We start from the raw sequence: 23,469 nt of genomic DNA on the forward strand, positions 1-23,469 counted from the left end.
GAGGATTTTCCAAACCTGATTTCTGACACAAAGGCCCAGTATGGTTTCTTTGTACATCCCCTTCCTTGTTCCTTTTTAGAGCTGTCCTGTGCATGGAGAATTCTAGCCAAATGTGGGCTTAATTGGGCTGTAGGCAAACAAACAGGCAGTGGTGAGGAGTCTGCTGAGGTTTGCAGAGCAATAAAGTAGCACAGAACTCCCAGATGTGACTCCCTTGGCAGACAAGACCCAGACAGGAGGAACGAGCTCCTGCCTCTGTGACCCATTTACCTGTGGTAGCAACCTTCAAACAATTCCAAAATTGAGTCTGAACTGTGTTCTCCTTGGCCCACAGGAAGGGTTGGAGTGAAAAGCAGAGCCTTCAGTTCTGTTCCCTTTTGGCCACTGAGGGGAGCTGCTTCTTGGCAAATTCTGTTGTGTGATGCAGGGCTTTAAAATCCCCCCCAAAACCGGTCGTGCTCATTGTGTTACAACCACTGTGTGCTGCACAAATCCTGATTTCAACTTTGCTTTTGTCCTCCAGGGTGAATAACTGCACTGGATTTTCTAACTACAAATTCTTTCTACTGTTCTTAGCCTGTTCTCTGTTGTATTGCTTGTATATTGCTGCAACAGTCTTCAAGTATTTCATTAAGTATTGGACAGTAAGTCATGAAATTCAGTTCCTTTTTCATCTCCTGCCAGTCTCGTGGGGTTTAGTGACTCTCCATGCTTTGTTGCTGTCAGTCAGTGGAGGGGCTGCATTTTCCTGGGAGGTGTTTCCCTGGGCCCTTTGGGAGTGCACCTCCTGTTACACATCCAAAATGCACAAAGCAAGAAGTAGACTTCAGGAGTTTCAGCCTGTAGATTAGCTTGTGGGAGAAAGGTTCTATCCTTTCCCTGTTCTTGTGCGTCTCTTGGAAAGTTTGGCATTGATGTGTAAGATCCTGGCATTGATCTGTATGTATTTACTGAAAAGCAAAAAACGCGTCTAAAGTCCTTGTTCATTTTCTAACTTCCATGGGCCTCCTTTCTCCATTTGAAAATAGACTGAACCAAAGGAGGCTTTCGTTAATTCCCGCGGGCTGTCCCGGGGCGCTTCCCCGGGGCTCGCAGGGCCGGGGCAGGCCATGCCCGCCCGGTGCCGGTCCCGCCCCCGCTCTGCGCTCCCGCCGCGGGCCTGAGCGGCGGCGCCGGCGGCCAATGGAGCGCGGGCGGCGGGCGCGCTTCCCCCGCCCCGGCGGCGCGCACGGGGGCGCGGCCCCGGCGCATGGAGGCGATGCCCTGCCAGAACCAGCGCCTCGGCCCGCGGCCGCAGGATGAGCCGCCGGCGGCAGCCACGGCCACGGCGAGCGGCGGCTCCCGGCTGATCCGCTTCGCCGAACCCAGCGAGGACAGCGGCTGCCCCAGCCCGGACAGCAGCAGCAGCAGCAGCAGCAACGGCGTGGTGGCGGTGGCGCCGCCGGTCCCCGCGGCGGAGGACGGCGCGCCGGCCATCGGGCCGCAGCTGAAGCTGCTGCCCATGAACGATCAGCTGCGGGAGCTGCAGACTATCATCAGGGACAAGTGAGCGCGGCGGGTCGGGTCGGGCCGGGCCGGGCGGAGGCCGCGCGGGGCCGGGCAGCTTGGGCTGGGGAGGAGCCGCGGCGGGCCGGGGAGACGGAGTGGGATCGTCGCCCGTGGCTCACTCCATCGCTCCCTCCTCCAGGGAGCCGCAGCCCGCCGAGCCTCTCTTGGCCGGCTGCTGGTGCCGGCTCGCCCGCTTGGCGCGGCCGCCGGAGGGATGCGCAGCGGGCGCTGCCCGTGGGGTCCCGGTGCGGCCGGGCTGTCCCCGCCGGGCCCGGGGGTCGAGCCCGAGGCCAGCGGGTCGCGCTCCCGTGCCGCGTGTGCCGGCTGGAACGCCCGGGCCGGCGGCGCGGCCATGTCTGGTGACGCGGGGCCCGAGGGCAGGGCAGGGCAGCGCCCGCCCCGCGCCCCAGGGCGGGTAGGGCTGCCGGGGGCTCCCTGCCCACCCCCGCCTCGGGGCTGCTGGGGACTGACAGCGCCTTGGCGGGTCTTAAAACCCCTCACTGACTTGTATGGTCCCTGATGGGAGGCTTTTGCTCACCTCCGCCCTGCGGGCGGCTCGGAGCTTGCGTGCCACATCATCAGCACAAAGAGCGTGCACTACAATGGAGTGTAAAGCCCTTAAGAAAGGAGGCTGTACTTTATGCTCAGGCAGATGGGCAGGCCCGGCAGCAGCTGAGGCTTGTTACCGCTGTCTGGATATCGTAGCTTGCAGGCAGGATGGGGCAGGGAGCTCTTCTGAGGCTCTGAGTGGAAACAGCTGTGAGCACCATGTTCCACAATGCATCTCAGGTGTTGAACACGTCCCTCCCACTGGTCACGTTTGCAGCTGTGCTTGTTCAGCGCTTGGAAGGTGATAGTGCAAGGTATTAAATATAGCATACAACAAAAGACAAACTTCGGTAGCATCCATCTGTTTATTAAAAACTACTGGTTTGCAAGAGCCACCAGCAAAGAGGTGTGAAATCAAGCTTAGCAATAGAGTGATCAGGTTCTGAATAAAACCCTCTCTTCCTGCAGCACAGTGGCTAACACCTACAATAAATCATTGCAGAGACACTGTTCTTTGCTGTGTCCATCTGTATAGTCCACATTTTGCTGAAGAGGAAACCATATAGTTTTGATATCTGGGCAAATACTATCAATATAATTACTGTACTTGGGGGTTTTATTATTATTATTATTTTGTTGCAAATGCATTTAATAGGTTCCTGGTTATAGGGAGCTTATCCAGAAAGCAGCAGCTGCGATTTTAACTTGTAGGACTTTTTTTAGAGTTACATCAGCTTCATTGCATGAGACTTTGGAAAGAGGAAGTCTAGAACAGGACTTGCAAACAATGAATTACTCAGAGCAGCTGCAGCAATTGCAGACAGTATTTTATTCTGAGTGTGATGTTGCCCTGGCAGTGGGGATGGAACTGTCACTTCCAAGCTGCCTTCCCAACCAGTGAGGAAAATTGAGCAGCAGCCTGCTCAGAAACGTAGGCTTTATAGGTAAGGACAGTAGGGAGACATTATTTTTGTGTTCTGTCGCAGGAATTCAGCTGCATCTCATGAAAGAAGTGACCTCAGACTGGCCTAATTTAGTGCCTGTCATTCAGAACAATGCTGAAAGGGGAAGAGGATTTTTTAGGCACTGTTCATTAACCTTTCCCTGGGCAGTGGCAGTCTGCCCTAAGACTACTCTGTGGCCACTGTAGCATTCAAACCAGGTGCTAAAAGAAACTCCTTTTCCTTATCATATTTGTGAACTGGCAGCAATATGGCTCAGAGCAGCTAGTGGTCAATAAATCTGATTTAAGCTGATAGAGGGTTATATTCACATACAGTGCTTGGGAAGAGGAAGAAGCTGTGTCATTTCCAGGCAATTAGAGCCCTGTCACTTAATCTTTCTGGATTAAAAAAGAAGAGGTAACTCCCTAACTCAAGGAGAAAATTTAGATTACCTAATGCTGCAGAGGATGGATGTTTCAAATACAGCCATGTCTGAAAAGGGCAGACATTAAAAGGCAAGCTACTGGGGGTGAAAAGTGGAACAAAAGTAGGGGTAAAAGCAGTCAATTTGGGACTCTTACTGTAAGTGAGGAAAGGATAAACACTGAGATAAAAAATCTGAGTGCACTGCAAAGTAGAGTCAGGTATGCCTACATGGAGCTAAGGGTGGTCGGGCCAGGTGCAGAAGAAAAACCTCAGGGTTTTTTCATCCAAAACACGAGCTGCTCAGAGAAGTGGAAAGCTTGGTCCTTGCTCCTGAGAGCATTCAGAGAAAGAAATCTGGGCCTTTTGATTGTAATAACTGTCCAACTGTAAAGAAAAACCCACCTTCATGTGGCTGGTCATGGTGTCCCATGGGATTCAGAGTTGGCTGTCTAGGCCAGGGATATCCTTCTGGTAGACTAAAATGACACTTTTGCTTCCTCAAAATTAACAAGAACTTGGTCTGTGTGCCAGAGTCGGGGAGATGGATAGATCACCTCAATTTAACTGTGCCTGGTTTCCCTCATTTTCCCTCAGGCTTGTCACTTTTCTGTCTAGCAAATGCTTAATGGGGGCAGGTGCCTTTTATACTGAGTTGGATATGAACCTCAAGTGCTCTAATGGGATGTGAACTGATGTACTGAACATTCTGGAACAAACAGTTACAGTCTCTTTACAAGGAGGGAATGATCTCAAAGCAATTTCTGGCCTCACAGATGTGAACCAGGGACCTGGAAGCTGAAAGGAGTAGTGCAGTGATGTGTTTTATGTAGAAGCAAATTCATTATCTCAGGTTGGCAGTGTCATTTTAACTCCTGATTTAACAACACACACAATTTAAATCCAGATACTTAAAGGTTCTTATGTCTGTGGGTGTTCTGCTAAGGCTTCTTATTCCCTAGGGAGCAGTGTGATAACAGAAATGCAGATGGCCAAGTGGATGGATGTGCAGTCCTGGCTGCTGCACAGAGCAGGGAGATTCAGGAATGTGTAACTCACCTGTGCTGAGCAAAGACAGCTGCTGCAGGCAGGGAGAGTGGGATCGCTCTACAGGCCAGCCCCAGCATGGAAAAAATTCAGGACTGCAGTCCATTAAATACTGAAGTGCTGCAGGTAGAACGTGGACCTGGTTCCAGCTACATCATCTCCCTGAATGCCAACAGCTCATCCAGTGCCTTCAGGTTTCATATAAAGGCCTTTTACAGATCCTTTGTAGGGAAGGGACTTTTTTCCAGCCTGGCCCTCACAGTAACCTGGGTGTCTCTCAAGAAGTTCTGTGAGGTAATGAGAGAAACAGGAATAACTGAAGCCCCATCACCTGCAGACCTGTCAGCATTTGTCACTAGCACCAAATGCTAAAGCAGGAAGAGGCCCTGCAGCTACTTTATATTACAATTCATTCCCAAAAAGCCATTTCTTCTCGCCTCCTAAGACAGACACTGCCATACATCAGCCACGCTCCCCTGCCTTCAGAAACAAAGTGAAACTCATTTATGTTGTGTAACACAATGTTCCTGCTAGAAGTTAGGTTTTAATGCCTCATATTTTTAGATGTTGTCTTGTTACTTGATTAAGCATCTGAAACAGTTTCTAGTCTGACATGAATCGTTACTTTATGTATTTCTATCTGGTATTTAAAGAGAACAGTTACAGTGTTTTCATGTAAGCAGGTTTTTTTTCCTTTTTGCTCCCTGGCAATTCTTACAGGATGTGGGGCTTGAAATGTGGTCACAGCTTTCCAGGTGACTCTGTACATGAGGTCTGACATTTTCTGTATTACTGCTATTTTTATACACTGTGGTTTTCTGTTGCCCTCCCCCTCTCAAAAACCAGGTATGACCAATTAAGGGTGTTCAGTGAACTGTGCATAGAAACATCTGTGCCTCTGCAAGGAGAGAGTAGTTGGTTTAAAGCCTCAATCTGTATTAATAGCTCAGAATATTCACTCTAAACGTGTATCACTGTGCAGTTGAATCTGGTTGGTCTTGACGCTGTTGGGTTTGTCTTACACCCCTTTGTGAAATTCAGCTAAATTTTCTGAAACAGCAGTCTGGAAGAACCTAGATATGCCACTTTGGTACTCCCCTGTTAAAAAATACTTAGATACACCATAGATGGAAGTAGGAATCTTTCCTAAAGTCTTAATAAAATCGGGTCATATAATCTGGGGATTTGAGGTTGGGTGTTTTTACAGTTTTGGGGTCTTTTTGAGCATTGCCTGTCTGGTTAAAATACCAGAAAGTTAATAATATTTTGTCATTACCAGAAAGAAGGGGAAAAAAAAAGGCAAACAGTATTTTTAACAGGGCATTATTAGCACAAGGAAAGAAACTAGATTAAGCTGATGCTCTTTTAAAATCTCTTTTTTTGAGTGGGAGTAAGTGACTGGTTCCCGGGCAAGGAGCAGGCAAACCTCTTGACTTTCATTCATATAAGCATGAGGTGTCTCAGAATCTTGGGGATTAAATACAAAATGGTTTTTAAGGAGATCTACAGAACATCAGGGTTTGAAAACATGAGAGGCATTAATAGAACATTTCATTTAAAAGTACCTCTTACCACATTGGTGCTGTGTCTGAGTGTTTTCAAGGCTACTGTCCTGTGAGTGTTGCCTCCTTGATTGGAAATGTGTCATATTCTGGTATAGAGAGAGTTGGTCTTGTCATGGGAAGCAAGATGTTAAAGCTGCTTCTAAAATTCAGTCTTTTAACCTTTCCTTTTGCCTTCTGAGGGAGCCAAAAGCCACTCAGGCACACGAGCAAAAGGTTGCCCAAACTAAGAGGCAGAGAGGTGTTTTCATGGGAATGCTCATAAATCCCTGCTCAGTTTAACCTCACATTCACTGATCTAGTCCCACTGAATGAGTTCCAGATAAGATAGGATTTATCTCCTGTTTATCAGGTGTGTTGTCAGCCTCGGGGTTAAGGATCTGCACTGTCATTGTCCCATGGTTTCTGACTGACTGGAGGACAGGCAAGCAAAGCTCCCTTGCTCAGAGCTGCAGGGAATGCACCAGGCTGGTGCATATCTGAGCTCGGGAGGTGTTTTGGAGCTGAGCTGGAACAGCAGTGCCACGGGAAACCTATAGAACATCATCTTTTTGTGTTTACTTGCTACTGGTACAGAGCAGCAGCACTGCCAGGAGTCAGAGCCAAACCCCTGTGTTGGGTCACTGCATCCCAGTCTCTGCCACCAACCAGGAAACCCACGGTGCAGAACCTCTGGGATAAATTTAGCATAAGATGGGAGACTTTTCTCTGAACTTGTATACAGTATAGTATTAATATTGTATTTAAGCAATGTTCTTGAAGTTATTCCCCAATTTAAAACATAAATTATTACCTTTTTCAGGAAATCCAGTAGAGGAGACTTCGTATTTTCTGCTGATCGTCTGGTAGGTGAAGAATTTCTTCTGCTTGATATTGTACTTTGCAACTCTTCCATAAAATGGGTCTTTCAGAACAGGAGAATGGTGGTGTGGGAGCAACTTTTCTACCCAAAGGAAATTGCTGTGTGACAGCAACTTTCTGAATAGGGACTTCTGTTCACTGATTCATCTCAACGGGTTCCAGAAACCATGTTGTTACCAGACACAGCTACTTGAGGACACAGACCTGTAGTAATAAGAGAATACTGTTCAAAAACAGATGCACAGAGGCTGGAGATAATTGAGTTTTATTTTGAAACAGCACTTTTGATCTTGTGAACAGAGCAGTACGATTTCTTACAGCCTGGATGTTAACAATTGCTTGCATGCAGAAGTGGCCTCCTGGCACTTCTTGTGTGTTAGATTAGTAGCTCTGGGTGCATCCACGTGGAGAGTTTGTCTTTAGCCATATGGTAGTTACTGGCAGGGACAAAGCAGTTTGAAGTTTTCACATGTTTTACTAAGTCAGAACAAAGACTGTAGGGAGTGCAGCCTTTATCTCATTTAAATTACAAGTTTAAAGAAAACCCCAGCTCTTGCTACCTCACACATGCTTGTGTCCACAAGGGTGTTTGCTTTTTGCAAATCCACTTTCATTAACAGAGGGAAATGTTTTTCCCCTTCCAGCAGAGTCCAGAGACCATTCACAGTTCCAGCCACAGCAGGCAGGTTTCCTGTGATGAGCCCAGTCTTAATCCAGGCCTGATCCAGGCTTGCTCAGGGTTTAGATGTGACCACAATGTAAGATTGTGACTGCAGTACCTTTTATCTTCATGGCTTTCCCCTTTCCCCACTGCCTTCCCCTTCTTGAGGATGTTTCCTGCATTCCAGTACATTATTGTCAGTAATTAGCGTGAAGGACCTTTTCCATGTACCTTCTCACCTTTCTTGGGTGTCCTGCCCTGTTCTGAGGCAAACATAGATTTTTTTCCCTCCCTCATTGCTGGAAACTGCAGCTTCCAGGCAGTAAATTCAGGTCATTGCACCAGTGTCCTCTATGGGCTGCCCAGCAGAGCTGGAGAGCCTCTGTGTGCTGGTCCTGCAGCTCTTTGCCACAGAACCTGCAGCTCTGTTTTCCATTTTGTAGGAGGAATTTTGCAGAAAAGAATATGTAGGACTCTCATTTTCTGAATATTTTTCCTAGGTGTGACAAAGAACAGTTATAATTTCACGTGGGACGTGGTCTCTACTAAACTTGGCAAGATGCAAACTGTTATGACTTGATGTGGTTTCCACCCAGTGAGCAAACAGAGTTTAGTGGCAAGAAGCAATAAATGAAAAGTGTGGGATTAAAGGGGAAGAAAATACACCTTGTTGCAGTTAGAAAATGAGAACGAATTGAAGCTTGCTGCTACCTTGGCAGCTGTTAGGGACAGTGTATCCTGAGGTCACCAGAGGGAGAGGTCTTGAGATATTTTAAAGGTGATGGATTTCTGGTGGTACAGCTTTTTCTTCCAGCAGTTTGTTTCACACATAAGGGGATGACACAAAGGAGATGTTCAAAGCTACTTGTGAGAAAAAGGAATTAACAGGTGGTGGAGGTTGTCAGGGAGTGTCTGAAAGCCACTGCCAGGGCTGGCATCCTGAAGCTGGGGTTAAAGTCAAGGATGAAGGATAAAGACAAACCTGTGTGGTGTTTATGAAGGAGGAGGAGCAGCTGAGGGAAGCAGCCCTCTGGCATGGGAAACAATCAGTCCTTCTGGCAGGTGGAGCTCAGGGCAGAGAGCTGCTCTGGGGGGCAGGAGGCTCCCACTGATCCCAGCACCCACACTCTGGGTGCACTGAACTGGTGTCACTCAGCTCACAGATGCTGGTGCTTTGCAGCAGAAAACACATTCTGGAGGGTGACTGGAGGCCTGAGGTGGAGCAGTGAATTAATTTTTCAGCTCTACCAGCAGCTCCCTGTGTAGCACTGACCAGGTCATTTCACCTTTCTGCCCACCTGCCTCTTTCAGGTTATTCAAAAGCACTTTGAAATGCTAAGCTGCAAAGAGCTGTACAGATACAGAGTATATTCTGCCTCCCCTTCAGCTTCCAAGAAAAGCCACACATGATGGGTTAGAGGATTTTCTGGTCAGACTGTTCTGTGGGACCAAAGCTTTACTTCCTGTTTCATGTGAGGCTGTAATATCGGTTTTATCTTCTAAGCAACCACCTCTCTGGGAGAGGAGCAGATGGTTCCTGGGGCAGAAGAGAAAAGAGGTGGAAATTAATCCCTGAGTGCAGAGGTTGCAGAAAGCACAGGGCAAAAATAAATATTTTATTAACACTGACAAATTTACAAAGATTCTTTCCAGCCTCTGTGTAAAACACTGATAAGTGTAGGAAGATCACAGAGATTATTTGACCATAAGACCTTCACTGGATTACTCTAAACTTCTGGGAGATTATGTGGAGCAATTCTAACCCTGACAGCACTACAGCAGGATGAAAAAAACCTTTTCTTCCAAACCTGACAAATAGGTTGGCTTTTTTTTGGTGAATTAAGTTCAAAAACATAAAATAAAATTGGGTATAAAGGTCCCAGAAACTGACCACGACCTCTGAGTACAGCTGCCACAAACCCAACTCTAGGAAGAAGAGGCTGTACTAAAATGACTAAAAATACCTTCAGAGATGGATTATAAATGTAAGGTACCATTTCTAGCAGACACTGCCAGGAACTGGGGCAGAATAGAAGAACAGGAAAAACCTTCCAGGCTGCCTGTTTCTGGAATAAGAACTGCCTGAGGTGAGCAGTACACCTGCTCCATCCCAGGAGCATTGCCTCACTTCTGCCATCCCACAGTGAATTTTGAATAATCAGTGATTTTTTTGTTTGTTTGGTTGGTTGGTTTTTGTTTTTTGTTTTAAGCTCTTGCTTGGCAGTAGCTTTCCTTGGGCAGTTCTGGCCTGTGAATCTTTGGCTCATGAACAGAGAGAACTTTCACATCTTTAATACCCAGAGCATCCTTCAGGACAATCTTTCTGTGTGCAGATGGAATGTTTTGTACTTTGCAGGGCAGCACCAGGGCAGGGCTGGGGGGTTGTGCCCTCTGGAGGCTCAAAGGATGGGGGGCTCACAAGCTGCACCTCCAGCTGGACCATCAAAAAGTGCAGGGATTGGCAGAGCATCATCCCATGGAAACCAGAGCTGGCAGGTGCCTGGAGATAGAAGTGATAAAGAGAGTCCTAGACCTGCTGACTTGTCTTTGGGCACTTGGTGCTGTGTTTGCACTGCTGCAGCTTCTGTGGCTGCTCTGGCAGCCCAGCTGCAGTTTAGTCCTAGAAACAGGGATGTGAAAACAGACCTCAGAGCATGGCTGATGGGGAACTGAGGGGGCAACTTTCCCTTTCCCTCACCAGTGTTTCTGTCAGCAAATGAAGTTGCATTGGTGCCTCACTCAGCTGTTGAGAAAAATTTGTCTGTGGTGCCTCTGCCTGCCAGATGTAAATAAAGTCAGTTTTATGATTGCTTATGAAGCTCCCTCTTCTCTCAGTTTTGTTCTGCAATGCCTTTGTTTAATTTGTGGGCAAAACATAGACCACCCCCAAAAGGTCTCTAAATTCAGTCCCTAACTGCTATCAAAGAGACCCTTTTAGACCCTTTAGGGCTGTTAGCTGCTTTGTAGTGCAGCTACTGCCATGTAGTGCCTTATCTCCAAGGATAACAATCCCTTTAAGCTGAGCCATCTCTTTGTTCCACAGATCAGACTCGTGGTTGAAGAGGGACTGAATCAACTGCCCTACACAGAATGCACTGTGACCACTCCAACAGGTATGTGGGGAATCAGCCCTGTCCTGGCTAGGACTGGGAGTGGAACTGATATAAAAATATACAGAACTATTACAAGAGTCACAGAATATGCTGAGGTGGAAGGAACTCAGAGGATTGAGGCCCATTCCTGCTCCTCACAGAACTGCCTAAAACTGAACCCTGCAACATCCAGATGGTCCTTGAACTCTGACAGACTCAGGGCCCTGACCAGTTCCCTGGGGAGCCTGAAAGAGTTTACCATGCAGGGCAGAGCACAGTGAGGGTCCCTGCTGGTTTAAAAAGGTACAAGGTACATAACACAACTGAGCAAAACATACAGTCAACACTGTCATTTCACTAAGGTTTAAATTGGTCCTGCAAAACGGTGGTGAAAATATACCAGTGCATGTGAGCAATCTATTCATCTGCCCACACCACAGCCTTGAGTTCAGACTCAAACTCAAGACATTTCACTGCCCATTAAGGAAAAAGCGCTTGGCATGAGCAGTTTTGCCTTGCCAGCCTAAATCTGGCCCTGCAGCTGGGGCCAGCTGGGAGTGAGGAGGAGCAGGAAATGAAAAGTGGATGTGCTGGCACTAGAGAAAACCATTGCAGGAGCAGTGGTTCCTCCTGTGAGCTGCAAAGATCAGGAAGGTTAGGTGCAGTACTCAGAGGCAGCTGCTGAGTGCACCAGCAGCTTAGTGGGAACCAGCTGAGCCTTGTTCCCCCTGAGAGCTCCACTGGCATTTTTGCAGGGTGACAGTCACACCCTCTCCAGGAAATCATTGGTTTGTCTTTACTTACACTTAGAGAAAAGATGGACTGCAAACCCTCAGCTGTGAAAGCAGAGTTCAGGCAGCCACCCAGGAGGCACCAGCACTTACCTGTGCTCCTTTTTACATTACACAGCAGCTGCTTCACCTCTTGAGCATTGGTGCCACATCTCTTCCCATCAGTCAGTGACAGATCCATGACCATCTCCTCCCTGTTCAGAGAGGGCAGAAGGGAGCAGCCACTGCCACTGACCCCTGGTTTCTTTCCTTACAGGACACAAGTATGAAGGAGTCAGATTTGAAAAGGGAAACTGCGGGGTCAGCATCATGAGAAGTGGTAGGTGCTGCTGGCTGCTGAAGGAGCACACATTAAATGCTTTGGAAACCTATAAGCAACTCCCTTTCAAAAATGTGAAGCAACAGGTTTACCCAAACCTGCCAGTTGTTATTCTTAGGTATCCTTGAATACAGAATGTCCAGGAATATCTCCCATTAACATTTTAGGAGACAAATGGCTGGAGCAGATCTCCTGTGGCCTCTTCCCTGGCAGCTGTTCCCTGTCAGGGGCCAAGTGCCTCCCCTGGTTCCCACTTGTGCCCAGAGCCAGGGCCTCACCCCAGCCATGCTCTGTGGTGGCAGAGAGTCCCTGTTATTGCCCAGTGCTGTGCAAACCCTTGGATCTGTGCTGTCACATCCAGTGACCCCACAGCTCTGCCCTACTCTCTGTCACCAGGATGATCCCAAACCCCACCTACCCATTCTGGTGTTTCCAGCTCTCTCCTGTGAGAGCTGAGCACAGCTGGGTGGGAACACCAAACCCAGGGGCTTGGAACACTGAGGAGACTCTGTTTGCTGGAAACAGAGGGAAAAGGGAAAGAGCTTCAAGTGTTTTAATGCTCAGAACTGTTCACCAGCACAGGGCTGGGACTGTCCCATCTGGGGACTGTTCCTTTTGGGACTGTCCTATTTGGGGACTGTCCCTTTCAGTGCACTCTCTTGCCCCTGAGCCCCTTCTCAGCATGTGACCCTTTGCTGCTGTGTTTGTGCTCCTTGGAGGAGAGGCCATGGAGCAAGGCCTGCGGGATTGCTGCAGATCCATTCGCATCGGGAAAATCCTCATCCAGAGCGACGAGGAGACCCAGCGAGCCAAAGTCTACTACGCCAAGTTCCCCCCAGACATCTACAGGAGGAAAGTGCTGCTCATGTATCCAATCCTGAGTGAGTGTTTGCCACCAGCACGGACAGCCAGACTGCTCTGGACACTGAGAGCCTGCATTGAAGGGAAAATTTCCAAATTTCAGGGGCTTTGATTGGGTTTTCTGCTTGGTTTAGGTGACAGAGGAGGGAATTTATCAGGCTGTGCCAGGACACAGGTGACAGGAGGGAATTTATCAGGCTGTGCCAGGACACACATTACTCAGCTGCACCAGCGGGAATGCAGAGCAAATTGTTTGGGCATGGCTGTGTTTGGGAGAAAGGCTGAAGATTAAGACTTAATATCAATTGAATTATATGAATTCTGCCACAGGAAAAGACTCAAACAACGTTTTTCTAACTCTATTATAAGACATTTCTGGATTAATATTATAAGAAGTTTGTTAAGATGAGGTAACTTTTCCAGTCTAAGTTCTGCCATTAGGAGATCGACATTTTCAACAATGAAAACGTGCAGAGATGATGGCTTTCCAGTGGGGAAAGGGCAGAATGACCCTTCAGTCACACCAGTGTCACTGCTGGTATTCTCAGACAGCTTAGGACAAGTTCATCAACCAGGGAAAAACCCCTAAACCCTGTCTCCCTTTTTGCCCTCTCAGGTACTGGGAACACTGTCATCGAGGCTGTCAAAGTGCTCGTGGAACATGGGGTCCAACCCAGTGTCATCATCCTGCTCAGCCTCTTCTCCACACCTCATGGTGAGTCGAGGGGGCATGAGGGGCACCAGCGTGAGCACAGGTGTGTCTGCTGGGGAGGGTGACATCAGTCACACATGGGACAGGTGCGCCTCTACCATGGCAGCAGCACTTTGCTCTGAGCAGGTTTGGGGTTTTTGGCTGAATTGTCAAAGTGAGTGAACAGCACCGTGTTTGGTGTGGGCAGTGAGGAGGGGACTGAATGGCAAAACTGCAAATGGGGCAGTTTTCCTAAAAGCAGGAGTTTGCAGCACTGCTCATGGAGCAATGCCAGGCCAGCTGCTGTTCTGGAGCACAGAATGTGGGAGTTGGTTCAGCACCACAACAACATCAGGAGTGGGAGCTGAATGGAGCTACAGAACTGGCCTGTTTGCAGATTAAAGGTAAAAGGGGATCTGAATAAGAAACATTGCTTCTCCAGAGTAGGAAACCAAGTCTTGTGTTTTTTAAAAAGTGGCCATGGCAGAAATCACTATCAAGAAACTCAGCTGAACTGCAGAGCAGCCTGTAACCACTTTAACTGGGAGTATGTGTGTATGGGAAAGGAAAATCCAAAGAAAACCCCAAAAAAGCAATCCCCTAAAGTCAGGAACTTTTCCTCCTATGTGGTTAGGTAAGGCAGGAACAGGCAGTGGAGACAGAAGCAGAGAGCCTTACTTACCTTAGGAATGTTGCTGATGACGATTTGACATCTGCTGAAGCACTGTAGTCATTACTGCCTTTGCTATCTCTCCAAAGGTGCCAAATCCATCATCCAGGAATTCCCAGAAATCACCATTTTAACTACAGAAGTGCATCCTGTTGCACCAACACACTTTGGACAGAAGTATTTTGGGACAGACTGACACTCTTGGAACAACTGGACATGACTATGACATTACAAGAGGTTTTTTTTACCTTTTATTACTGTTGAGTTGGTCGAGGGCATGTTTAAAAACCTTTTAGGCCAACTAACTTACTTAGTTCTGGCCTGAACAGGGATCAGGTACAGTGACAAAGCACTCTGGTGACATGAACAAGCATCTCCATGTTGGGGTTGTGTAAATTGCCACACTGCTTTAACTTATTTATTCTTCTCCAGCCTGTCCGTGGCCGCCTGCAAGAGCAAAATAAACCCAACTAAAGCCCAGTGGAGTGTCCTTCATTTCTAGGGTCCCTCCCTTGGCATTATTCCAGGTACAGCCACTCCCAGTGCTTCCAAAATTATGGGTGCACTTGGATCCCCATGTCCTCCTGAGCACCCACAGGGGAGTTTTGGTCTTTAGCTGGTGGCCAAGAACCAAAGCTACAATTCTTGGAATTTTGCTCTGCAAACATGATTTTCAAATAGTGAAACACCCCTGGCTGTGTTGCTCAATGGTCTTGAATCAAGAATATTCCTACTGCAGCACATGTGCAGACTGGGTGGGAATTGAGGGTGGGAGCAGCACTGCCTGTGGAAATATGACACATACAGAACTTGGGAGTTCTAAGAGACAAAACTTGTGGCTGGATCAGTCTCATCAACCCTTTTGATGAGAGGAAAACTGGCAGAAAGCTGGAGCTCATTTTCTAGTGCTGTTCACAGAACACCAGGGCCAGAAGACAAATGTGGCCCTCAGGGCTCAGCAGCCTTCCCAAACCCTCAAGGCACTCATTGTATTGGTCACATTAAACAATCTGCAGCCAAATCCCTTCTTTCTTTGGCTGTAAATCCCTGGCACCAAGTACAGCATATCTAGCTGGCCAGTACCTCCACTTACTGTAACTTGGGGAAATCCAGAAACACAATGTAGACTGTTAATATTTTAAAATATATCCATATTCTCCAATTGCAGGATTAGGGAATGTTGTTTCAAGTCCCTCCTTACCTCTCATCAGGTGAGTGGAGTGCTGAGGTGTGGACTGCCCATCAATTCTCTAGCATTTAGTGAGTCTTTTTGTCACAGATTAAGAACCTTCCCTGTTCCAAGCAGTAATTCCAGTTAATTAAGGTTGTGTAACACTTCCAGAGAGGGAATGTTTAGCCTGAGCATAGGAAATAACCATTCACAAGTCTCATAAATTAGCCAAAAATGGTTTTAATGCAGTCCTTGCCTGCAGTACAGTATAAACCATAATAAAAAACAACAAAGCAGAACATACAGGATATTCAGCTGTAGAAACTGTACAAACACTTGGAAAATGCCAGTGAAACTACACAGAGCATCAGCATAGTCAGAACATTGGTCTGACAGTAAAAACGAGTACCCAAAGCTTTTGTAAAAACCCATTTGATATCAAAAGTCTCAATGCCAGCAGCAGCATTAAACTCCTGAATACAACACCCCAAAGAGGGGCAGCAATCATGGTGTGACATTCCTTGGAAAATAATTACTTCTGATTCAGTTAGGGGCAGAAGGATGTGTATTAAGCCACACAACTGAGTGGCTGCGCAGAGCAGTGCTGGCTGGAACAACTGCCAGCCCCAGGCCATGCTGGCTTCCTAAAAAGCTGCTGGATGCCCTCTGACCCACAGCAGCTCCTGCAGTGGCTGTTGTGCTCCAGCCCTCTTTTCCAGCATGTGAAACCCCCTGGCTTCTCTGTGAGGAGGTTAAACCTTCCTGCTAACACTGACAGATGACAGAGCTCTGCCATCCTCTAATCCTGAGACTTTGGTCAGTTCTGTCTTTGAGGGACTCATGTGCACCACAAACAGCATTTTTAGATGAGGACCAGCCATCTGAGCAGGCAGATTATCATTTATAAAATAACAAGACCTTTTCTACTTCCTATGTTTCTCACCCAACAATGGATGTGAATCACGTTGGAGTAGCTCCTGTTTAGTCAGGCAGTGAGTACAGCAGGAAGCTACTCCACTGTGTAATTAATTCAAGAGAAGGATGGAGTTAAATCAGAAGAGTGGAACAACAGGTTTTCACCTCCTCACAGCAGCTCTTCGTCACAAACTTGTCCCTCCTCCCTCCCAGGGAAGGTCACCTGCACCAGCCCAGAAGTTCACTACATCAGCAGCATTCCAGATGCCCAGGCAGTTCTCTCTCAGATTCATCCTGGAGGCTCCTGGATCCTCCAGAAAAAGGCAGGGGGGAAAATAATACACTGACACTTTCAATAATCCATAGCTTTTGTTTCCCTTAAAAAGAGAAGTGCTGATTCAAGAAGGGGCTGCACACACCTTCTCCAGGTTAAGAAAAGAGAGGGGGAGGCCAATTTTGTTGGGTTCCGAGCTTCCCATGGGATTTAGCCCAAGATTTAGCTCAAGGAAGTACTTCAGGGAGTACTGAAACAGCAGGGAAGCCTTCAGGTCAGATACCAGCATGTTCCATGGGCTGTGTGACACCAGCCATGGATGCAGGCAGGCATTTCTTTCCAAGCACAGCTGGAATAAGAAGGAAAGATGAGACCTTTGTCCTTTTTGTTAGATTTTTTTTTGGGCTGTGGTTTTTTTCCCCCCTCCTTAACATAACTTTTTTTTTTTTCAACAGTGGCTGTTATCCACTAAAGTTTTAAAAATGCTGCTGCGAATCTTAAAATCTCATACCAAAAATAATAGTATTTTGAGGAGCATGCAGACATGAGCAACTTACAGGCTCGTATTTGAAATGTAAACTTACATTTTATTTCACAAGGTTTACATCCCAAACGGAAGCTGGAGAATGAAGAAATGAGGCTTTTAGGAAAGAGAAAATGCAGGAAGTAAGATCCTGCTCTAAGCAAAACCAGCTGGGCCTGATGATGTGAGCCACAAACCAATACCTGACAAACAGTGAGATTAATTACAAATAAAATACATGGCACAACTGCATAAAAATGACACCTACTCACCTTCACAGTACCCAAAAAACCAGCACAAGCAGCTCAAAGCTGAAAATATTTTAACTGTATGTTCAGGAGGAAGAGGAAAGACTCTCAAAGGGAGATGTTAAAAGGACAAGAGACTAAAACCCTGCAGCAGTGAGTGTGAGCTCAGTGTTTGTGACCAGGGCAGGAAATGCAGCACTAGGCAGGAGGGGCTGACAGACCAGGCTGGGAATGAAAATAGCCCCTCTGCCATGCAAACACCTTCAGTGATCTGTTCAGAACGAGTTTAGCTTTGCAAGTGTTCTGTAACAAAGCAGAAGTTGATAGAATTTGGAAAAATTTCAATAAAATTGAGGTATTTTCAAGTACTATGGATCCATTTCAAAAATCTGTACCATAGGAGTCACTGAAATGAAAACGTGACCCTTTAAAGTTAATTAATTCTGGCTTAATAAACAAGGTTAGCAGTGCCTCCTTCATCTGCTAATCAAACCCTTCCATGAGTGCACCAGCTCTGCACAGAGTAACTGCACAGAGTAACTTCTCAGCACAGACCAACTCTGCTCAGCACACAGTAACTCTGCTCTGCAGGAGGCAGGGGTCCTGAAAACAGCTCAGCACATCATTCTTCATAGCTAAATTCAGGGAAAAAATAGTAATTTTTTTCCCCTTGATATTTTACATTCATATCATATTACAGACTTTATGCATCAAGTTGTGCTTTCAGTCCAGACCAGCATATAGAACTAGAGAGCTGGAGCTGGTGTGGATTTTGCTGAATCCCATTCCTGTGTGTCCCAGGAAGCAAACATTCATTGCATAGCACGATTTGGAAGCTTCCTGATTCTCCCCAGTGACTGCACCCTGCACACACAGGGTACAGCCCACCCAAACATACAGTACTGCTCCCTGCTTAGAGGAAAACAAGATTATCCTACTGCAAAAACTGTTCAACTCAGCAAGAAAAACCTGGCAGTGCAGAGAGGGTTGCACAAGTCCTGGTTCCTTGGGCAGGACTTGCAGGCCCAGGAGTGAACTTAGGACAATTCTACCCAGAGAAGCATCAATATGATGTTCTGTCTGGTTTCTTGTACCTGAATGTAAATGGGAAAGAAGGGGGAGAGGTGAGGAGGTGGTTGAGGTCAGTTATTTTGGAGCATGAATCCAGGAGCAGAGGGATCACACTGCAGCTATCACACAGTAAAGTCCAACAAAAGCATTCCCTCCTTTCCCCTGGTGACATCACTTGGGAAAGTTGCTCACAGCTGAGAAAGCTGTCTTGTGAAGGACATGAGATGCATTTGTGAAATGCTGGAAGATGAGCAAGGGAGGCCAGGGAGAGCTGTCCCTGAACTCACCTGTGCCCTGACTGAAGCTCACAAACCCACAGCCATGGTCAGGACACTCCTGGTGTGTGACACACTGCCACGCTGTTTGGCACTCATGTCACAGGTACTGCCTGTGTCTGCTGGCAGAGCACAACAGCCCCTGGTGGCCCTGTCCAGCTTCCATGGCCTCACTGACATCCCCTGGCAGGGGCTGAGCCAGCACTCAGCCCTGCTGCTTTGGCTACACTGAACCAACCAACAAAATCTCCAGCTACAGGGGCTTCTACACTTCCAGCTCTACTGGCAGGCTGAGATCCACTGAGGACACAAGCTATTGTGACCCTGAGATGAAAAACACTGAATTCCTGCTTTATTCTGTAGTGCAGATCCAATGAAGCAGAGAAAACAGTCCTTGGATGTGGTCAAGACAATTCCCTTGCTGCTCCCACACTGCTCCAGGCTGAAGTTCAACACCTTCAACAACCCTGCAGTGACACAACCAACATCAGCATCAGAACTGAGACTCAAACCTTAGCAATTCACCAGGTTCTTTGAGTGTAACTGCCTTTACAGCATGCACCCAGAGACTGACAGCAAACACCACGTGGTGACAATCCCAGAGGGAACACTTTGGCTGCTCCTGGCACACGGAGGGCTCAGAGTGTACCTGGAATGCTGGGATGGAGGGTGCAGGTAAGGGAGAGGTTAGATGATACAGTCCTTACAATCAGTGATGATGGCAGAGAGCCTCTGGATGAGCATCAGGGCATGGAAAACAAAGGAGGTGCTGCAGTGGGTTCTACACCTGAAAGAACCATTTGCAGGGTAAAAAAACCTACCACACCCTGGGCTGAATATTCTCTGTGTTGTCACCTGCAGCAGTGACCACAGCAGCCTGAGGAACTTCTATTTGCCAGTGCATTTACTCAGCATAAGTAGGACAAAGGCCAGGGGTAAGATAAAGATATCACTTTATGTGAGCAGAAGGGAACAAAAGAGAGCTGTTCACTCAGACAAGTGGTTTTTTCCCATTTTGTTCTGCCTCATTTTACATAACTTTTGGGTTTGTTTCACATTTCATGAAGCTTTCCAACATCTGATGTGTGGATATTGATGGGAAGTGGTTCTGAAGTGATAAACTATGTATAGTTTCTACCTGGACAAGAGTTTGTTACAACCACAGGAGGCTGAGTTGCTTTGAAAGAAAGGGAAGAGCTGGCTACAATCTAATTACAAGAAAAGTGACTAAATAAAAGTTACTTGGAAACCTTTAAAACTGTTTCTCAGTCTGAGCTGGGTACCTGTGTTATCATAAAGACATCTGGCTTAGTTTTAGAAGACAACACCTGATTTTTTGTACTCCCTAATGAGCAGTGCAGCAGGAAGAACACGCAGAGCTGCTCCTGCACAGCTCCTGGGCAGCTCTGCTGTTGCTGCTGCCTGGCAGAGAAAGAGCTCAAAGAGTGACAGGGCTGTAACCAGAATCAAACTCAAAGCCAGGAAGGACACAAGAACCTGCTCAGAAAACTCCTGTAAATCCACACAGCTCTGCAAAAATACACTTCAGCTGACAGAATGAAACAGTCACCAAATCTTCCTCCTGGTTTTATATACAAGGGATTTAAAGTTTTTAAAGGCACAAATAGCACCTCTGTAGGTGCTAAATTCCTGTTGTGTTTAGCTGCCATCATCCTCTCAAGCTCTCCCTCCAGAGCACATTTTGCCAGGAATGAGGTGATGAATTCAGCTGCCAGCTTGCATCACACACAGCACAAGGTTCAACACCAGATTTACATTAGAAATGCAGCTTTAGATTGACAGGAAGAACACTTCCAGCACTCAGCAGCTGTTTGGTGCCAGAGCCACTCCACAGATGGGGCTCAGGTAGCTGAAGCAGGAATATTCAGTGTTCAGGACCACCCTGAGGAGCCACAAACCCACAGGAGCCTGGGCCAGCCCTCCTTGGCCCCTCATAGCCAAATTCAGCAGTGAGACATTGTGGAGAGATCATCACTGATGCTCCACACAAACTGCAGAGGCTGAGGGACAAAATTCCTGTCCAAAGGGCACAAATCAACCTACTCTATGGAAGTAATCTCTGCAAGACTCTCCCATCTCACAAACACATTCTCCCTGTGGCAGCAGCAGCAGAGGAAACTGAGGAAAAAGGGGTTCAGTCTGTAGGCAAAGCCTTCATTACCAAACTCACTCGGCAGGCCCTTTCTCCTGACATGCACAGCTGCTCCTGGAGTCACTGTCAACACCAGTGGGCTGATAAACAAACACAAAAATGGGATAGAAAATGGTACTAAATGATCTTAGAGGCAGTACATCAATACTTTCAGCATGCACCTAATTCAAACTAGAGTGATGGACTGGGCTGATTCATGCAGATAAAAAAAAAGGACTCAGGTCTAGAAAAATGTCCATAATCCAGCCAGCCAAGTCTCAGTTCCATTCCCCAGAACAAAAACAGGGATACACCTACTTGACTGTAAATGCAGCAAAATGCAGAACAAAATCTGATCACCTCTTAGTGCAGAAAGCCCTGAAACCAGTCAGTGCACTGAGTTGGGAAGAAGTATGAAAAAATTCCATATGTCAATTGTGCCTTCAGCATTTTGGGATTCAACCCAGCCTTGGGGAGTGTAAACTCCAAACACGACTGTTGGAGCTACACTTTCAGTGCATGTTTTGAATTCACATCTTCCTTTCTGACTCCATGAACACACAAATCTCCATCAAACACTGATCCAGGAAGGAGTGGATATTTTAGCCCTAGGAATTAATGCAAACTGGACTGTCTGAAGTTCCCTTTTGCATTTTAGGTGCCTGCAAGTAGGATTAGGCAAAGAGCACTATAACCCAAACCCTAAGACAATAACACCCTCCTAAAAAAAGTTTTAAAAATATCTATGGCCACAATATTCTTGAATCTTGATACTGGCAATGTGAATATTTTATTTTCATCCACAGCTGCACATGTACATGTGCATGTTCAGCACTTTTCCTTTCAGCACTCTTACATCCAACTACCAATTTAGTGCCAGATTTAACTGGGTCTGTCTCTCATTGAGCTGAACTGACTCAGAATTTCAACACATTAGAAAATGCCACTTGTCAGAGAAGGTTGGAGAATCAGTCTCAAAATAAATAACCATCCCCAAGAATATTATGGCTTGGAAGAATTTCAAGAGCTCGAGTCCCTGATGTTTGCAAAACGACAAGGCCTTTGGAAATGCACTCGCATCAACATTTTTCCTATTTTGAATAAAAAATATATAGTATTTATAAAATAAAGAGAGCAGGCCAAGGAAGATTGGCCACGATCACTCTGTAAAATTGTTCTGTTAACTCTGTAACTTAAACTTATAAAGCCTTGGGACATCTGGACAGCAGGATTTCTGGAGAAGCACTCTAGAATGCAGGTTCCCATCAGATGATACTTCAGGATGTTTTCTCATCTTGAAGATCCACTTGTTTTCTGCCCCTCAAAACTGAAGTCCTTGCCAAGAGAAGGGATGTTGGCTCCTGAGAGGGAAGCTGAAATTTAAAGAAATAAAAATGTACAACTACAGCACTGCTGTGATGAGTGAGCAAGGGCTGATCTGGGTTTGGGATTTGTTTTAAAGCCATGAAGAATGACAGGAAAAATGCTGGGTTTCTAGGCCCTGCCAGAAGGACAGGACACTGACAGAAAAACACTTTGGGGTTTTTCTTAGTGGAACCAGGTGGGCTCACACCTCCAATGTGCCAGAAGCCACTGATACAAGGCTGGAGGTGCTGCTTGCCAGGGGAGCCAGGCAGGGATTGCAGTGCTCTGCCACACCACAGTTATCACCTGCCATGGCACAGAGAGGGGCAAATCCCACCTGACTCTTCCACCTCCTGCACTGTGAGGGCAGAGGATGCTGCTGGAATCTCAGTCACTTCCACTCCCCTGGGACAACAGGACACTGTGTCCTCTGCACTGCCTGCAGCTCCTGGGGCAGGACATGTGGGGCATCTCCCCTGTTCTCCAAGCCAGGACAGGTGGCAGAGCAGGGAACGTTCTGGAAGCATCACCTACCCCAGTCTGTGTCATCTGAAGTGGGATTCACCTTTTCCAGGGTGAGACAAAGTCTGGATGAGAGAGTGACAGCTGATGTGACATTCCAAGTCACTTCCTTGTACTCCCAACTGCAACTTGGCTGCTCTCAGCTTCAGTTGAAGACTTCACCTGCACCTTCCCACCCCTCCCGTGGATCCCTGCACAGAATTTCCATCTTGGCACTATCCAAGTCAGGGCAAGAGTCATTCCTGCCATGATTTCCAGAGGAGCTGCAGGGTTTGTGTTCTCCCCAGTGCTGGTGGCTCTGGTGTTACCTGGGCCAGCACCCAGCCCAGGGCCTCTGAGAGCCTCTGCTTCCTTTTAGGATCCCTAGAACAAGCGATTTCTGGGCAAGCTGGACAAATATTGTTCTGCTAAAGGCAAAAGCTGCCCAACATCACCTCCCCACTCCCTGCAGAGCAGTGGTTTGGAGGGAAGTAAAGGAAGGAACACTCACCTTTCTGATCAAGCCTTACACCACTGGGTTTTCACACTGCTATGTCTCCCTTTCTATGGCAAGGGATGAGGCTTCCCCAGAACCTGTCCAATGAAAAACAAAGCTCTTAGAGGTAAATAAATCTAGTTTTCTCACTGAGAATGTATTTTTCACTAAGCGTGGAATTGCGATTTTAAGGATCATTACAAACAAAAATAGACAACCACTTGTCAGAGAGAACTGAACAGCTGTTTTTAAATTGAGATTACTCTATTATTGGCTTTATTTATTTCATAACCAAGTCACAAGCTTTAAAGCCACAAAGACAAATAAAGGTCTTTCAGTTTGAATGGAACATTTCAGGTCTTTCTGGTTAGACATTTTTGTATTGTGTAAGAGAGGATCTGAATATTTCAGTTGAAAGGACCCACAATGATCATGCAGTTCAACTGCCTGGAAATAAAT

The 23,469-nt window shown here is 46.9% G+C and overlaps 2 protein-coding genes across 6 annotated transcripts in view; one reads left to right on the plus strand and one right to left on the minus strand.

Annotated features, from left to right (window-relative positions):
* Positions 1–1,218: 1,218 nt before the first annotated feature.
* Positions 1,219–19,754, plus strand: UPRT (uracil phosphoribosyltransferase homolog). Of its 3 annotated transcripts, XR_014852167.1 has the most exons (9): positions 1,219–1,545; positions 6,876–6,918; positions 10,639–10,708; positions 11,735–11,797; positions 12,517–12,678; positions 13,275–13,373; positions 14,109–14,256; positions 15,188–15,230; positions 18,860–19,754. XR_014852167.1 is itself a non-coding variant. In XM_085060060.1 (8 exons), the coding sequence occupies exons 1-7, from the start codon at positions 1,250–1,252 to the stop codon at positions 14,213–14,215; spliced, it is 840 nt and encodes a 279-aa protein (XP_084916186.1). In that variant the 5' UTR covers positions 1,219–1,249; the 3' UTR covers positions 14,216–14,256; positions 18,860–19,754. The 3 variants fall into 3 exon arrangements, 2 of the variants coding, with proteins under 2 accessions (XP_084916186.1, XP_084916185.1); XM_085060060.1 differs by lacking the exon at positions 15,188–15,230; XM_085060059.1 differs by lacking the exons at positions 15,188–15,230; positions 18,860–19,754 and having other exon boundaries at positions 14,109–14,499.
* The window catches only part of ZDHHC15 (zDHHC palmitoyltransferase 15), a 122,734-nt gene continuing 114,675 nt past the window's right edge, over positions 15,411–23,469 (minus strand). For all 3 annotated transcript variants that reach the window (XM_085060057.1, XM_085060058.1, XM_085060056.1), the window contains 2 exons: positions 23,026–23,108; positions 15,411–22,021 (listed from right to left, as the gene is read on the minus strand). In XM_085060057.1, coding sequence (XP_084916183.1) covers positions 23,065–23,108 — 44 coding nt within the window. In that variant the 3' untranslated portion in view covers positions 15,411–22,021; positions 23,026–23,064. The remainder of the gene's footprint in view (positions 22,022–23,025; positions 23,109–23,469) is intronic.

Source organism: Lichenostomus cassidix, chromosome 4A (genome assembly GCF_008360975.1).
Source record: "Lichenostomus cassidix isolate B80296 chromosome 4A, HeHo_3.0, whole genome shotgun sequence".
NCBI classification, from domain to species: Eukaryota; Metazoa; Chordata; class Aves; order Passeriformes; family Meliphagidae; genus Lichenostomus; species Lichenostomus cassidix.

What these genes read in the sequence shown, in the direction of transcription:
- UPRT (XM_085060060.1), top strand. Translation starts at nt 1,250, where the DNA reads ATGGAGGCGATGCCCTGCCAGAACCAGCGCCTCGGCCCGCGGCCGCAG. An exon ending in GGTCAGCATCATGAGAAGTG is followed by an intron (nt 11,798 to 12,516) that starts GTAGGTGCTGCT and finishes TGCTCCTTGGAG; the next exon opens with GAGAGGCCATGGAGCAAGGC. An exon ending in CCTCTTCTCCACACCTCATG is followed by an intron (nt 13,374 to 14,108) that starts GTGAGTCGAGGG and finishes ATCTCTCCAAAG; the next exon opens with GTGCCAAATCCATCATCCAG.